This window comes from Tiliqua scincoides, chromosome 1 (assembly GCF_035046505.1).
Source record: "Tiliqua scincoides isolate rTilSci1 chromosome 1, rTilSci1.hap2, whole genome shotgun sequence".
NCBI classification, from domain to species: domain Eukaryota; kingdom Metazoa; phylum Chordata; class Lepidosauria; order Squamata; family Scincidae; genus Tiliqua; species Tiliqua scincoides.
Genome location: NC_089821.1, coordinates 277,552,467 through 277,567,474, shown reverse-complemented (window position 1 = coordinate 277,567,474; position 15,008 = coordinate 277,552,467). Strand labels below are relative to the sequence as shown.

General features: G+C 43.4%; 1 protein-coding gene across 1 annotated transcript in view; it reads left to right on the top strand.

The window, feature by feature from the left end:
* Positions 1 to 14,766, top strand: part of MTMR9 (myotubularin related protein 9) — a 33,053-nt gene extending 18,287 nt beyond the window's left edge. The window contains exons 8-11 of the mRNA XM_066626447.1: positions 921 to 1,062; positions 3,852 to 4,072; positions 6,321 to 6,472; positions 8,685 to 14,766. Of these exons, the coding sequence (XP_066482544.1) occupies positions 921 to 1,062; positions 3,852 to 4,072; positions 6,321 to 6,472; positions 8,685 to 8,863 (694 nt within the window). The 3' untranslated portion in view covers positions 8,864 to 14,766. The remainder of the gene's footprint in view (positions 1 to 920; positions 1,063 to 3,851; positions 4,073 to 6,320; positions 6,473 to 8,684) is intronic.
* The last annotated feature ends 242 nt before the right edge of the window (positions 14,767 to 15,008 follow it).

The following is a 15,008-nucleotide window of genomic DNA, read 5'->3' as shown; positions in this document are numbered from 1 at the left end:
CAGCATATGCTAACATGGAAAAATATACACACTAGACACACAAAAAAGATACAAGTTCAAAGTCATTTGCAAGCATCAGATCTTTTAAAACAAAACATTTTCAAGTGTATTTGAGTTTTCTAATAAACATACAAACCCCCAATTTCATGCCCACCCCGTTCCCTGCCAAAAAGTTGGGGGGGGGAGAGAAAGAGAGAAGGGATAATTATTTGATTGTAATTAAACGCTTTTGTTTTGAACAAAATTTGTGTCCCATTTGTATCCAGCAGATCCTTCATATATCCCAATAATTCATTCATGTACAAAATATCATTTTATATACCCCGTATATGTATTATACACCCCAATATTCCCATCCAAAATGGTTCAGTAACAAGATATGTTCAAAAGATATGCGTAACTGCTCAGGCACCTCCAGGATCATAGGGATCAACTTTTGTAGATAATGAGCCAACTGTGTCAGTATTTAAGTGCCTCTGAAACTGCAGTTTCAAGAAACTTCCTTAAGTGATACACTGACTAAATTGTCAGCTCCCCCTGTTAAAGCACCCTGAACCGTTGACCAGTTTTGTATATTGATGGAGTGAATTCCATTGTTAATTATGCATCACATGAAGACATTTCTTTTCACTGTAGTAAAATTGCACAGGCATTTGGGAATGCTTTAGAATTGTCTGGTCTGGCAGCATTTGTTCATGTGATGTTTTGGCTGTTTTTATTTTTTTGAGATTGTACCCTGCTGTAGAAACCTGTCAGAGAAGCAATGAAGAAAAATAGTCAAACAATAAACTGGCTTAAGGCCACCCTGTTGAGTTTCAAGGCTGTAGGGATTTGAGCCTGGGTCTCTGCTCCAATACTCTGCTGCCCTGGTTTAAGCGTATGACTGGAGGTATATCTGATATTGTCCTGGTTTTTCGCAGGGAGGGAGCATCCGTCTTGGTTCATGGGACTGAAGGAACTGATTCAACACTACAGGTGACCTCCATAGCTCAGATTATCTTGGACCCAAGATGCAGGACCATACGTGGCTTTGAAGCTCTGGTTGAAAGGGAGTGGTTGCAGGTAAGAGCCTCTGGTTAGCAAATGCTTGTGTGACATCTGCGTACACAGCTCAGTGGCAGATGACATGTTTTGATGTCCTTCAGTTGCCATCTCCAGAACCTATAGGAGGGAGTTCCACAAATTACATGCTGGATAAAGAAGTATTTATTTTTGTCTGTTCTAACTCTCTCTCCAGTCAATTTTAGTGAATGTCCTCTGGTTCTGGTGTTGTGTGAGAGGGAAAAGAACTTTCTCCTATCCACTTTATCCATCCCATGCATATTTTAATATGCCTTAGTCATGTCCCCTAGCAGACAGTTTCTTTATAGGCTAAAGAGCCCCACATGCTGTAGCCTTTCCTCATAAGAGAAATTGTGCAGTGCAGTACAAAACTAAACTGGTGGAGTAGCTAAGAGCAACATTAGACCGCAGCATTCCAATTAACCAGCATCCTCCATGAATGTGTGCAATCTTGCTTTATAGTCATGTGTTCCCTTATGCCAGGTAAAGCCCCAGCCTGCCTAACAGGGCTTCTCAGATCTGTTCCAGCTGGCGAACTAGGAAGTCCCATGTGAGGCCCAAAGGCTCAGGAAGGACATAAGCGGGTTAGGATATGGCATAAGCCACCTCCACTGATCTCACCTCCCTGCTGGGCCTGTCTCACTCTCTGTTCTGCCCTGTTACATCCCTTCTCACTTCTGTTCTGCCTTCCCCCGCCCACCGTCAGCCCCTGCACTGCTCAGCACTTTACCGGTGGCCTTTCATCTAGATGCAGTGCAGCAGGCTGGCAAAAGTCTTCCCACTAGTGCTTCTTATATGCAAGTTGTTATAAACATGCTTTATGGGACATTTGCGATGGCACTTAGACACAATAAGATTGTGCTGTGAGTTAACTGCTACCCTGTGCTCACTCATTTGGGAAGCCTGACTGCCAAGCTGGTGTGGTTAGGTCCTGGCTACATGTGTCCAGAATTTTTTATAGGCAAGGGCTGACAATTGCTGTACAAAGTAGTGTTTCTCTCCAAGGTGGACAGCAAATGTCCACCAGCTGTGAAGTTACCCTAGTCGTCTTTGTCTCGCATTTTGATAATATGTGGCTGTTTGTATTCCTTGCACTACATTTAGCACCCTTCCGCCTGATCAGCAGTTTTGCACTTGGCTACATCCCTTCAATGCAGTCAGTCATTCTATGATATAATGTGACAGTCTTTGCAGAGCAGTCACTGGCTGGAAACAGTTGCGTATATTCATGCATTGGCCTCTTTTGGAGGCAGCTGCCAACTCACTGCAGTCAGCTTAAAAGTCTCACTGCTGCTGGTACCGTAACATTAAAAGACATGTGCAAGAGGCCTTCCATTGTGCCTGGGCTTATTTTTGATCTGTCAGAAGTTGGTGGTTTGTAAGGCAACATAAGAGGAAAAGATTAGTGCACATGTAATTAAGGAGTGCAAGGTGCTCCTTAATGGGTGATTACTGTGCAAGTAGCAAGTATGAGCTATGCTGAAGAACCAAAGAAGGGCTCTTCTGGATTGGACCAAGTTGAATTGCCCATTCAGTGTTACATTTCCAAGCAGCCTACAAGTAGGGCATGGAAGCAGCACCCCTTCCATTCTCACAATTTGGTCAGGCCCCAAATTTAGTATTCTGAGAAGCTGGATTTCTTCTCGTCTTAATACAAGTTTCTAGTCCTTCAGACTGTGACTATCAACTTAAAGTCTGTGGGCAATGCCAGGAGAAACAGTGTGTGTATGGAGGGGCGGGGGTGTTGAGTGCAGCTGGATATTTAAGAAGCAGGACTCTGGTTTCCTCTATAGTTTTTTTCCCCTTTTCTACACTTAGCAAACCCAGCAAATGTAGGCAAAACCTGCTTTGAATTAACATTTTATAAGGGAAAATAACTACCCTTTTCCAGGATTTTTTTCACAGATTCATTCTTTTTGATCATTAAAAAAATCCATTGCAAATATCTAAGTCACTCTACCGCATATCAAATATTCATTGGTCTGGCAAAGCCACTTTGCTGAAGCTAAGCAGGTTTAGGTCTATGTCAGAGCCTAGATAGGAGATCACCCGGGCGCCCCATGTATACTGTCTTGAGCACCATGATGGAAGAAAGGCAGCATGTAGAGTACATATTTATGTCTGTAAGAGATTTATTTATTTGCATCATTGATCTAAGACAGATTATTCAGTATATATCAAAATCAAAATATTGACAACTTCATGGGTACATTTGGATAAGTATATATCAAATCTAGTACACTAGAAATTCTCTTGTTCATAACATACCCTGCTCTTGTTGACTTTTCCCTTCCTTCGAAATATCTAATCCAATGTGTAAGCATAACCATGAACTCTGCATTCCCAGTTCCTTTTTAACCAACCTTCTAAGCAAGCACTCTAAGAATCTTTCTCCTTCTTGGCAATTTCTGCTCTGGCTGTTCAAAATTAACACCTTGGGTCCCATTCCTCACTGTAACTAAGCATAATACACATAACTGAAAGGCACGCATTCTTCCCCTGTTCATCCCTGCTTTCATCTTCATCCCTTTCCTCTGTTGCCTAACTTGTGTCCAGTTTTATGTTGCCAACCTGTCTGGTGCTTTGCAAAGTACCAAGCATGTTGGCTCTATAGAAATAAAAAACTGGTACAAGTATTTCATCTCTCTTTGACTGATTAGAAACCTTAGTTAAAGGTATATGGTTTGCAGAATGCAGAACTTTCATGATGCAGAATTTGTTTGGGTTCCTGTGCTACAAAGCCTACCTTTTTCCTTTCCTGTGTCATTGGATGTTCCCTGTTCCGACAGGCTGGTCACCCTTTCCAGCAGCGCTGTGCCCAGTCAGCCTACTCGAACAGCAAGCAGAAATGGGAGGCGCCGGTTTTCCTCCTCTTCCTGGACTGTGTCTGGCAGATCCTGCGCCAGTTCCCTTGCTCCTTTGAGTTCAACTATCACTTCCTCATCATGCTCTTTGAACATTCCTATGCCTCCCAGTTTGGCACTTTTCTGGGCAACAATGAAAATGAAAGGTAATCGAGTGATTGTTCTGGAGATTGGGTAGATGGGATACTGAGAACTAGAGAGTCACAGCTGCACTGTGCAGAATGTAGATCTGTAAGCTACAGTAGGCCGCCTTACTCTCTGAGGTTTGAAATACATTTCAAGTCACTATTGACATGAGAAGTTGCTCTCACAGAGTTGGGCCATCCAGTTAGCATTGTGTACTTTGACTAGCAAGGCCTGGGCAAGACATTTTCTCAGCGCCTGCTTCCTCTTTGCTTATAAAGTGGAGATTCTGCAGATTGACCCTGGAGCTTCCTACATGTGGCCTGCCACCAGGACTAGGGCTTTGGAAGGTGAGGGTATGGCCTCTGTGTCTTGGTGGTCTGACCTTGTATCCTGTACTCAGAACCTTTAAAGAGCAACCTGTGATCTTTATTTGAGAGGGATTTTATCCTATCACATAGATTTGTTCTCGAGTCTGTCGGTTAACCAATCAGCAGGGTGCATCTTGGATCTTGTAGAAATGTCTAGGTTATATCTCAGAAGAGCAAAAAGCCTGCTAGCCCACATGTTCTTTTCTTTCCAACCACTAGAGGGAACCTCTCAGCTAGTTTATGGGATGATTTATGTGAAACGGCCCTTTTGCTTGCTTAGAAAATGGCAGAGGAACTCTGTTTCTAGAAGATGCTATTTTTTACTCTTTTCTCCTTTAAAAAAATTATGTGTTTGCACATAAAGGTCAACAGTACTTATGCCTTTTGTGTGGACCTTTATGGAGCTGGGGTCTTGCACCAAAAGCATTTGAAGTTTTTAAAATTTAGAAAAAAGTTGTCTAAGGGGAGGCATAATGGAAGTGATTGAAATCATGCTTGGTATGGAGAAAGTAAATAGAGGAGTTCTTCTAATATAGCAGGGTTTGTTCAGCATGGAAGCTGGCTCCTGCAAGAGTGATCTAGGAAGCCGCTAAGAGTGACCCCACTCTTCTGCACCCACACTTGCCCTTGTATTCCTGGCCCTGAGCGGTCTGTCAGGGAGAAAGGGGCCATCACTCTTAGCTAGAAAGGAACAGGCATGCAACCTGTCAAAATAGCAAGAGTTTATAAAGCAAAGAGAGGCCTAAAAAGAGACTGGCAAAGTTTGAATGGATACAAAAAGCACTTGTAATTAGAGGCAGATTAAAATAATAAAACTTAACACAACTGCCTAGTCATAAGCCCTGCCAAGAAATTACTTAAGAACCTAAGAAGAAGAGCTGCTGGATCCGGCCAAGGGGCCATCTAGTCCAACTTTCTGTATCTCACAGTGGCCCACCAGATGCATCTGGCATTAGGAGACAGACTACATCTAAAGCACAGAGGTTGCATATAATCATGACTTGAAACATGTGATGGATATTTGCTCCATAAATCTGTTTAATCCCCTTTAAAAGTATCTTGACCAGGTGCCATCACACCACCCTTGCAATCCACATCTGATCCTTGTGCTGCTTGTCTGTGGGAAGGGAATCACTTTTATGAGTGCATTTTGTGACTCCTGGCTTATATGAAGCATCCTGTTTGTCACAACTGTGCTTCCCTCATTATTCTTTGTAATTCATCACAAATGGCCATTCATCTGTGGAAGGAACTAGCCTAACAAGCTGTTGTCAAGAGAGGCAGCAGTCATAACGTATTTATAAAATACTGACACCGGCACCTGCTATAAAAATTAGAAATGACACAATACTTCCCCTCAAGCCTGCAATCTAAAAAAAGACATGACACATCCAGGTGGAAAGAAAATGAAAGGAAAATCTTGCTCTGGTGGACAGGGGTCTCTTGGGAAGGGCTGCTGAGGATCCCATTCAACTAATTTTCACAGAGCTTAGGTACTAGAATCAGCAGCTCTTCAAAGGGGAATGATTCCTTAGACACACTTCCTTTTTCCTAGAGCAAGAACAAGGGTTTATGTGTAATATCGGGACCCTTCCCTTATCCAGCAAGTATTCAAAAGACTCTTGTCTTCCCTCAAAATTCCTTGAGTGACCTCTTCAAGAGTAACCCTTCCCATTCTCTTTGAATTTTGGTTTGGTTGAAGTTTCAGTGCAACTCTGTGTACAAATTTGTCACAGGAAGTATCTTCATGAAGCTTATTTTTCTCTCTGCTTTGGTGGTAAACAGAACAGAGGTAGTCTGCATGTCTTTCAGAACCTTAGGATCCACCAAGGAAACAGCACAGGTGACTACAGTGTTTTTCTTTGAAAGAACATACAGTTACTGCTGATCTCTCTGCCAGGTGCAAGCTCAAGCTGCCTCAGAAGACAATGTCTCTGTGGTCCTGGGTGAATCGGCCTGAAGAGCTCAGCAGGTTCAAGAATCCTCTCTTTGAGGCCAACAGTTTGGTCATCTGGCCTTCTGTTGCACCACAGAGCCTACAGCTCTGGGAAGGTATGTCGGCTCTGAGCAGGTCTACAGCTGGGAAGAAATATTTGGTGTGGTAATCCACCTAGATGTCTAGGTGGTGGCCATGGCAGTGTGCTTCTGCCAGCTTGGCCTGCTGTATCATCTGCATCCTCTCCTGGTCAAGACACACCAGTCTGGACTACAGTGGGTCTGCTTTATCTGCAGATTTGGGACCAGCAGATCTCAGTATCGTCGGGTCCCCAAACCTGCAGGTCAAACCCACATGGATCCTCTGGAGGTGAGGGGAGCTGTGCTCCTCTCACCTCTGGAGTATGTTCTGAGGGCTGGAGAAGCCACGCATGGGAGGCCTTGGAAGGTAACTTCTGGTTTTACGAAAAGACAGGAAGTGACGTTTGGAGGGTCTGGGGAAGCCATGGGGAGTAGGTTCTGTTCTTAGTGTCTGTAACTCAAGGACATTATGGCACAAGAACCAGAACTTTGAATCAGAAAGGAAGTGACTAGGTAACCAAGGAAGGCAGAATGATGCTGCATTAACAGTGGGCAGCAGCGTCTTGAATCTGTTGGACTTTTCATATGAAGGCGTCATTTAGAGGCAAATTAAAATACAGGGCCTCCCGCATTATCCACAGGGTTTCCATTCCAGGAACACCCATGGATAAGGAATCCCGCAGATAATGAAATCCGCTGGTTTTGTTCCATAGGGAACATACCACTACCCTACCTCACAAAGTTGTAATAACCACAATCTAATATATGTCAAGTGGTTAATACCGGCTGTTCCTGTTGCCAAGGCTGAGAACATTCTGTGTTATGCTTGCTCTGTGAAAAGCAGTATGGCTTCACTCATTGAGACCCTCAAACCAGGTGTATAGGCAAAGATAACTGGAGGAGACTGAAGAAATCATACCTAGTCTGCCATAAAACCCCTCCTTCCAGCTGCTGAAGATGACTAGCTGCTGGAGAGGTAATGATAGAAGAACAAGACCAAACATAACATGCCTGGGTTCTCTTCCCTGCTAGTGCAAGGAAAGAGAAGGAACAGGTGAGCATAACAAACTTTCAGCTTCCTTTGCTTATAGAAAGGGAGGTTTCTGTGAGCCATCAAAATGGCAGAACCAGACTTTCTTCCCTGTGCTGAGTAGTTCATTCAGCTGAGCTCTTGCATCCCACCTAAACACAGTGTCAGTGTTGGGTTCTATCAAGTAAACATCTAGGTCAGGGGTGCTCAATAGGTGGATCGTGATCTACCGGTAGATCGCGAGGCAAAATGAGTAGATCGCGGAGTGCCGACCCCCCCCCTTCAGGTGCCTCTGGGAGGAAACGCCGGGAGTAAGGCCCATTGTACTCAATGGGGCTTACTCCCAGTTACGTGTGGCTAGGATTGCAGCCTCACAGCCTAATCCTAGGCATGTCTACTCAGGAGTAAGTCCTGTTATACTCAGTGGGGCTCAAGGTACACCAACATACATTGAACACGTTATATGTTATGATGGCGCGAACATTGTAAAAAAAACTCTGGTAGATCTCCGGGCCTTGCTGGGTTTCAAAGTAGCTCTCGAGCCAAAAAAGTGTGAGCACCCCTGATCTAGGTGGAATTATCTGGTCTCCCAGTGTAAGATGCAAGGGACTAATAATGGCTTTGGAGGCATCAGATGGGGATGTAAATTCTATTCCTAAATATAGGAAGCAGATTAAGCCCACTATATTACCCAACCGGGGGGGGGGGGGGGTTATTTGCCTTAAAAAATCTACACTTCACCTTTGACTTTAAAAAGCTCCCAGGATGGCTTATAGAAAATTTAAAATGATGATAAACATCAGTTCAAAATCAAAATGATGCCGCTAACAAAAGTAGTAAAACTATAAAGCTACAACCATAAGGGGAACTTAAGACCAAACAGAATACAGAGGGATAGGGAGGTCCTCCATGTTGTTGAGGCCCAAGTAAGTAGAACAGGCTTGTTTTGGCACCTAAAGAGAACAGAAATTGTGTCTGGCAGACACAACAGGGGTGGGAAAAGTTCTGTACTTTGAGGTGACACCACAGGAAAGATTTCAGTTCTCACCCACCTAATATTAAAAGGGGGCACCTGGAGAAGGGCCTCTGAGGATGACTTCAAGAGATAGCCAGCTTCATTTGGAGGGAAAGCAGCCGTGATGGTTCATTCTTCTTTTAAACAGCCTTCTGTTTTAAGCACCTTTTAAGCACCCTTCTGTTTCTTCTTCACTGCACCAGGGGTCTTCCTCCGCTGGAACCGGTCCTCCAAGTTTCTGGATGAGTCCTATGAAGAAATGATTAACATCATAAAGTACAACAAGGAACTTCAAGTGAAAGTCAACCTGCTGAGGCGGCAGCTCGCAGAGCTGGAGACCGATGACAGTACACAGGATGAAGGGATGCCGGAGAGCCCCTGATGCCATGCGGAGGTTGTGGGCCAGGTGGTTCCTCCTCTGTTGGGCAGGCCACCACTGCACTAAGCACTAAACACAGATAAGACTTGCATGCGCTGATGCTCCTTTTTGGAGCAACCTGGTTCAACCTTTATGCTTCTAAATTCCTCACTTGACACTAGAGTTAATTCTTCTGTTGCAAATGGCATTTTGTTTTGTTTACAGGAGCAAACTCTTAATTTAATTCAGTCACCTGTCCTTTCCCAGCATTTCTGCCACCTTGAATAAATGGTGTACAGTTTCAGGCTCAGCTCTGGCTCTTAACCACTACTGAACCTCATTTGTATGATTCATGGGAAAAGCTTTGGCTTGGGGGGGGGGGGGAGAGAGAGAGGGAGGAGAAGCTAGTTCATGTGGAACTCAACAAAATGTGTTCAATATTTGCATGACCTAGTACTTCCCTAAAATGCACCTTTCTGTTCCTGGTTTAGACACAGTGTATTTTGACTTGGTTTGTGCCGTAAGTCTCAAACCAAAACATCAGCCTCTGCTGCTGCTGATTCAGCATGGCACAGGGCAATGAGTGAGTAGGGTCTTCAACAGGGTGAATCTTTTCCTTATTTTCTGGCTCTCTGCTCAACTGCAAGCAACAGGCCAGCAATACAGATTGCATTATGATCTCTATTGTGAGCCCTTTCAGATACGTAAAATAGCACACATGGTGCAACCCTCCCTAGACCATATCACTTCATATTGCTCGAAGAGAATTTTGTGTTTGAACGCTACTTGCGCTTGTGTTGCCTGTGGAAAGCTACCATGGCATCTTAGCTCTCTGCTGGCAGGGCATTCCTGTTGTGGAGGAAACCTTCAGACATGTCATTTTCTCACCTGCAGCCAGAAGTGGTACAGTCTTGAAGGGCTGTACTGTGTGCATTTTTCTCTGCATATTTGAACTGGTTTGGAGCTCTGGGGACTAGTGCTGGCCAAAGTATTCCGCCAGTAAGCACTCAGGGGATTCAAACCAAAACAATTGAGCTGACCCCTTAAGTAGGAGTGCCCTAACAGTTGCTTACTATGCATTGGGTGGAGAGCAAGTATTGCATACAGCACTGCATCTTATACAGGCACCTTGAAACAGAAGTACATTTAACCCATTTCCGCCCAGCCCACAGGTGTACACATTTGATCCCTGTTGCATATATGAAGCATTGGGCAGAAATGGCTTAACCTATAGTCACTGAGACACTGCATTGTTTTTCCACCAATACCAAGCCTGCAATGAGGAGCATCCGGTGGAGCTACAGAATTCTAATTAAGTCTTTGCAACCTGTGGCTAACCAGCTTGTAGAATTCCACTCACAAGCTACTGAATTGGCCCATTAGGGGCTCAACCAAATGTTCTGTGTCTTTTGCCATGTGACCCCATAAATGACAGCATTGACAAATACTTGCTAAGTCACCTTTCCTGGCTGATAATTTTGTATTCAGCTTGGGTCACAAGCTCTGCAAGCCCAAGTTGGGACTTGATCTCCCTGGTTGTGTGGACCTGTCACCTGTTATGAAAGTCAAGGGCTCTCTCAGTGCGTAACAAATTTTTCCACATCCCATTCTGTTAGAGAAATGAGGCATTTTTAGCTAGCAGAGATGTCAGCTTCAACTTGCTGCTTATTGAGATTCTGTTTGACGTATTCTGGTCTAAGCCAACTTTTGCCTTGCTTAGATGATCTGCCTGTATTGTCCTTTTCCAAGTATTGGACCAGTTTTACTTTATGACTGAATTAACTTTAAGCACTGCAGGGTTGTGTGTGTGTGTGTGCACACCTCCTTAATCTGGGAAACAGATATTTAACACTTGATGTGGCTGTTCAAGCTGCATCTTTTAGTGGAACCTCTTTGTGAATTGATTGCTATAGTAATGGCTGTGTGGGCTTTTAAAAAAGATATTAATGGCTGTTCTTACTGCTCGACATGTTTTACAAATAAGATTTTTTCCCGTATTTGAGTGACTGTACCTGTGATTCATTCGCCTGTGCTTTTTGGTGACCCTTTTTTCCACTGCTTTTTCTCCATGGTTTCCAAATTCACTGGCGGAGAGAGACTTGCTTTGACCAACTTCCTCTAGACTTCCAGTCTCTTAAGGAGGTTCCTTACTACTCTTCCTTCTCTTCTCACTTGCCTAGCATACAGTCCCTCCTGATCTTAAGCAATGTGAAGCTTCTTCCAAGCCTCCTCTTTCTTTCTCATGCCTCCTTCATCTTCCCATCCTTCAGGTTCCTCTCATTAACAATCCTTTGCGTATGCTACACCTGACTTTGTTCTCTTGCCCTTCTGCACCTAGTCCTTTTAGCTTATCTCTTCCTCAGGACTTATTTCCCATCCTTGGTATAAGGTTTTAATCCCAGCCAACCTGACAGCTTTTCTATTCCTTGCAGAAGCTAAACTACAAACAGCTTCATTCACTGAATGTTTCATTTCATCACCTCAGCTCAACCAATTGGTGGTGAAAGTTTTGCCACCACTGATACAGTAAAATATAAAGGATTTGGTCTCCACAGGACGGCCGTCTTGAGAAGCTGATATTTTACTGCAAGCTTCGTAAATATTTTGTTTAGGCTAGAATATGAATCCTGCTGTCTGTATTGCTGTGGCAAAATTATTTCTAGTGAGGTATACCTTGGTCCTGTTTAGAGCCTGCCAAATTACTGAGGAATAACTCTAAATGAAGAACAGGAAAATAACAGTTGTTGGGTGTTCTTCCCAGTGTGCCTTGCCCTCTCCTCCAAGCACTGCTATGGGCAGGGAATTCCTGCATTGACAATAGTGGTGCTATTAATGGGCTCCTAATCTTGTGTCTTATTGAGAATAAAAACTGCTGTATTTCCTTCCAGGTATAGGATATTATCATGGTGTGCAAAATAGTTTGGAAGTGGCCTCTAGTTCCCAGAGGCCCACAAATACTGGCCTCACTTAGTAACCCGCCTTTGTTTGTGCTTGCCACCAATCTCCTCCGTGCCCCCAGTCCTCTGGCATGTGCACTGCACTGAAGGGAGAAGCAAGGATTTCTCATTTGTGCCAGGGTCTGGAGAAGGTAAAAGTGCAGGAGACACTCTTTCCAGACACCCTTTTTTTTCCAGAAAACTAAAACATTTGTCCTGTTGGGTAGATCTGTAGGCTGCCGGCCCGACCTTTTGCATTGGAAAAAGGATAGAGCTGGTTGGAGACCATGACATACAATTGAGTTGCCAGGTCTGGAGAGGGAGGCTGACCTGAAGTCAAGAATTTTGACTCTTCTTCAGGGTCTCTAAGGAAATGAATACCATCCCAGGATGAGGGACCAGAATGAAGGAGATGCATTCATGGTTCCCCCCCCCCCGCCCCGTTTGGTCTCAGACCTTTTACTGAAGGCTGCATCCAAGGACATCCGGCTCCACCTTAAGCCACCAGGCACAGATTGCCTCTGCCAGGCTCCCCACCTTCCCATGAGATGTTGCCCCATGGGACTGGGCAATCCTAGCACCTCCTTAGCATCCAGGGGCCTTGTGAGAAGAACCTATCTTTCCAGAACTAGGTTTCAGTCTCTTTTCTAAACAGTGCCCGACAAGGATACTGGATGAAATGAATCCTCCCCTTCAAATTTGCTTTGCTTTTCTTTCAAAATGATTTTTTCCTTTAATGTTTAGTAATAATATATTTTGTTTCATATGTAAAAGCTTGTTCAAAAGCTTGGTGGCTGTTGTTCATGACCTTGATTGCACTATTTGAACAGAGCTAATATTTTGGTGCTTTTATTTTGTATTTTTTTAAGGGCATTTGGTTCAAAGGGAGTTGTAAGTACAGTATTTATTATTGTTTCAGGTTATCTGTATGGTTTAGAAGCTGTTAGAAATGAGAATGTTGTCTACTGTAACAACAATCTTAAATTCAGTTTTGATAAGTACCACTTCTTAATGTCCACTTCACTTGGCCCAAGATTTTAGTATTTACTTGATGGTCTGGAATTTAAGGCACCATTCAAATTCTCCACCAAAGAATTCTGGGAACTGTAGTCTTAGAGGTGGTTCTGGAAAATTCTTTGAAATGGACTTTTATAGCCTTCACGGAACTACAGTACCCAGAGTTGCTTGGTTAGAAGAAGGCATGGCTGTTAAGCCTGGTTTAAATTTAGAATAAGGCTGCTTGAAAAATTTAAACTTGGCTTAACTCCCATGGCTGTTCCCACCAGGGTGCATTCCCACCCTGATTTTTCCTTTGTAGAATCCACCTCCACAAATTGCTTGAAGTTGCTGCCTCATCGTAACAATCAAGAAGAGTTTGCTAATTTGGTTCTTGTACATTTAGGAAGTTTCTGGAGATTGTTGAATCTACTAATATCCTTCTAGCTTGCTGTTCTCTGTGAGTATTTTATGCCACAATACATAGGTAGTTGCTTATGTTTCAAAGTATCATCTGTAAAGGCTAGAACATGCCCCAATTCCTCTCTACAATGGTTACATTTAGTTGTGAGCTTTAACTTTGATCCACACTGCTTAGCTACAATGTCTCCACTCACATGGCTGATGCTATAGGGCAGCCAGGTCAAGTAAATGCCAGAAGCCTGAGGTAGGCTTACCAAGCTTAATTGTACACCAATTCCAGTCTGTGCTTGGAAAGTCAGACTATCAGGAAAGAGCACTGGATCTTTCATGCTGGGCTTCTAGGACTGTAACCAAGTGAATGTGGGGAGAAGGGGAAAATTGGGCAAGCAGTGCAGTGCAATGCACTATTTGGATTGCATACCCCATCTCTTCCTACTTGAGGAAGCCCACAGACAGGTCCACCTCTGGACAGGAGCTAACACAATTTTATGATCTCATATAACCTTGAAAGTGCAAAAGTAAGCCTCTCCATTCTACCCACTGGAGAACAGTGGATAATTGATCAGAATATGATCCAGATGGAGGCCCTTGATGGCCCCCATTACTCATACTTCCCATTGATAGCACCTGAATTTTAATTTTTTTCTTGCTATTTTGCAGTATTGTTTCTTCTCGAGAAGAATGTACTAAGCCACAGTTGATCTGCCAAAGGAATTTCTGTTCCAATAGATTGTCTCTTGCTTTCATATTGAACTTCTGAGCATTTTCTGTTGTACCCACACTTGCTTTTCTTCACACATCCCACAGTGCCTTGTGCTGTGGCCTGGACGCCTCAATGTAGTGACCCTGCACCTCAGCAAGATATAGGACACTCCCCCAGTCCCCACATATGTGTACCTTGGTTGCCAAAAATTACACAGACTTGCATGTTGGGAGGAACGGGGGTTTGCATTTTATGGGAGAGAGCCAAGACTTGATTGTATTTTAGAATTGAATTTTTTCTTGAATGTGGCAATCTGGTTTTAAGTGCACTATTTATCTGAATTGCCTACATCTCCAATATTCAACTCGCATATTGGCCTCTTAATGCTTTCTTAAGCCTTTCAAAAAAAAAAAAAAAAGACAAACAAGAACCAGTTTGGCTTTTCTTATAAAACTAGAAAGTGTTTAATTTGGCAGAACTCTCTGTGCAGCTAAGTAGCACCATTGATAATGTACTGTAGCACTCCGTATCCATTAACTATTACAAACTAAGTAGGGACTGTATCTCCATCCTAAATGTGGAGGCGACTGCAACTGCTTCAGAGCTTCATTTTTCAATGAGCCAACCTGGCAGCATTGGGGGAAATTGTGCATTGCCATGTTGGAGAATGTTTGCTGTATTCTGTATGAAACCCTTACATGTTGCAACACAGTTGATATTGGAGAGGTTGATAAACATTGTGATGGGGTGGGGGGAAGCAGCTCAAGTTCTAACTGTTCAAAAAATTGCAGTGGAAACAGCTGTAAACTTTGCTTTTAGATTTGCAGGTGTAGTGTAAATGATCACAATTAAAATCTAAGACTTCTGTATTTGTTATGCTTGAATCATCTTTTTGTCCATCTTTTCTAATTTACTTTTGTGTCCTTTTATTCTCTGACATGTTTGGGTTCAATTCTCAAATGTTTAGAGATTGATGCTCTTTTCTAAGTACATTCTGTCTTTTGCCCTTTTGTCTTTTGTCTATATTCATATTATAATGCCGTTGTACAAATCGATGGTAAGGCCACACCTGGAGTATTGTGTCCAGTTCTGGTCGCCGCATCTCAAAAAA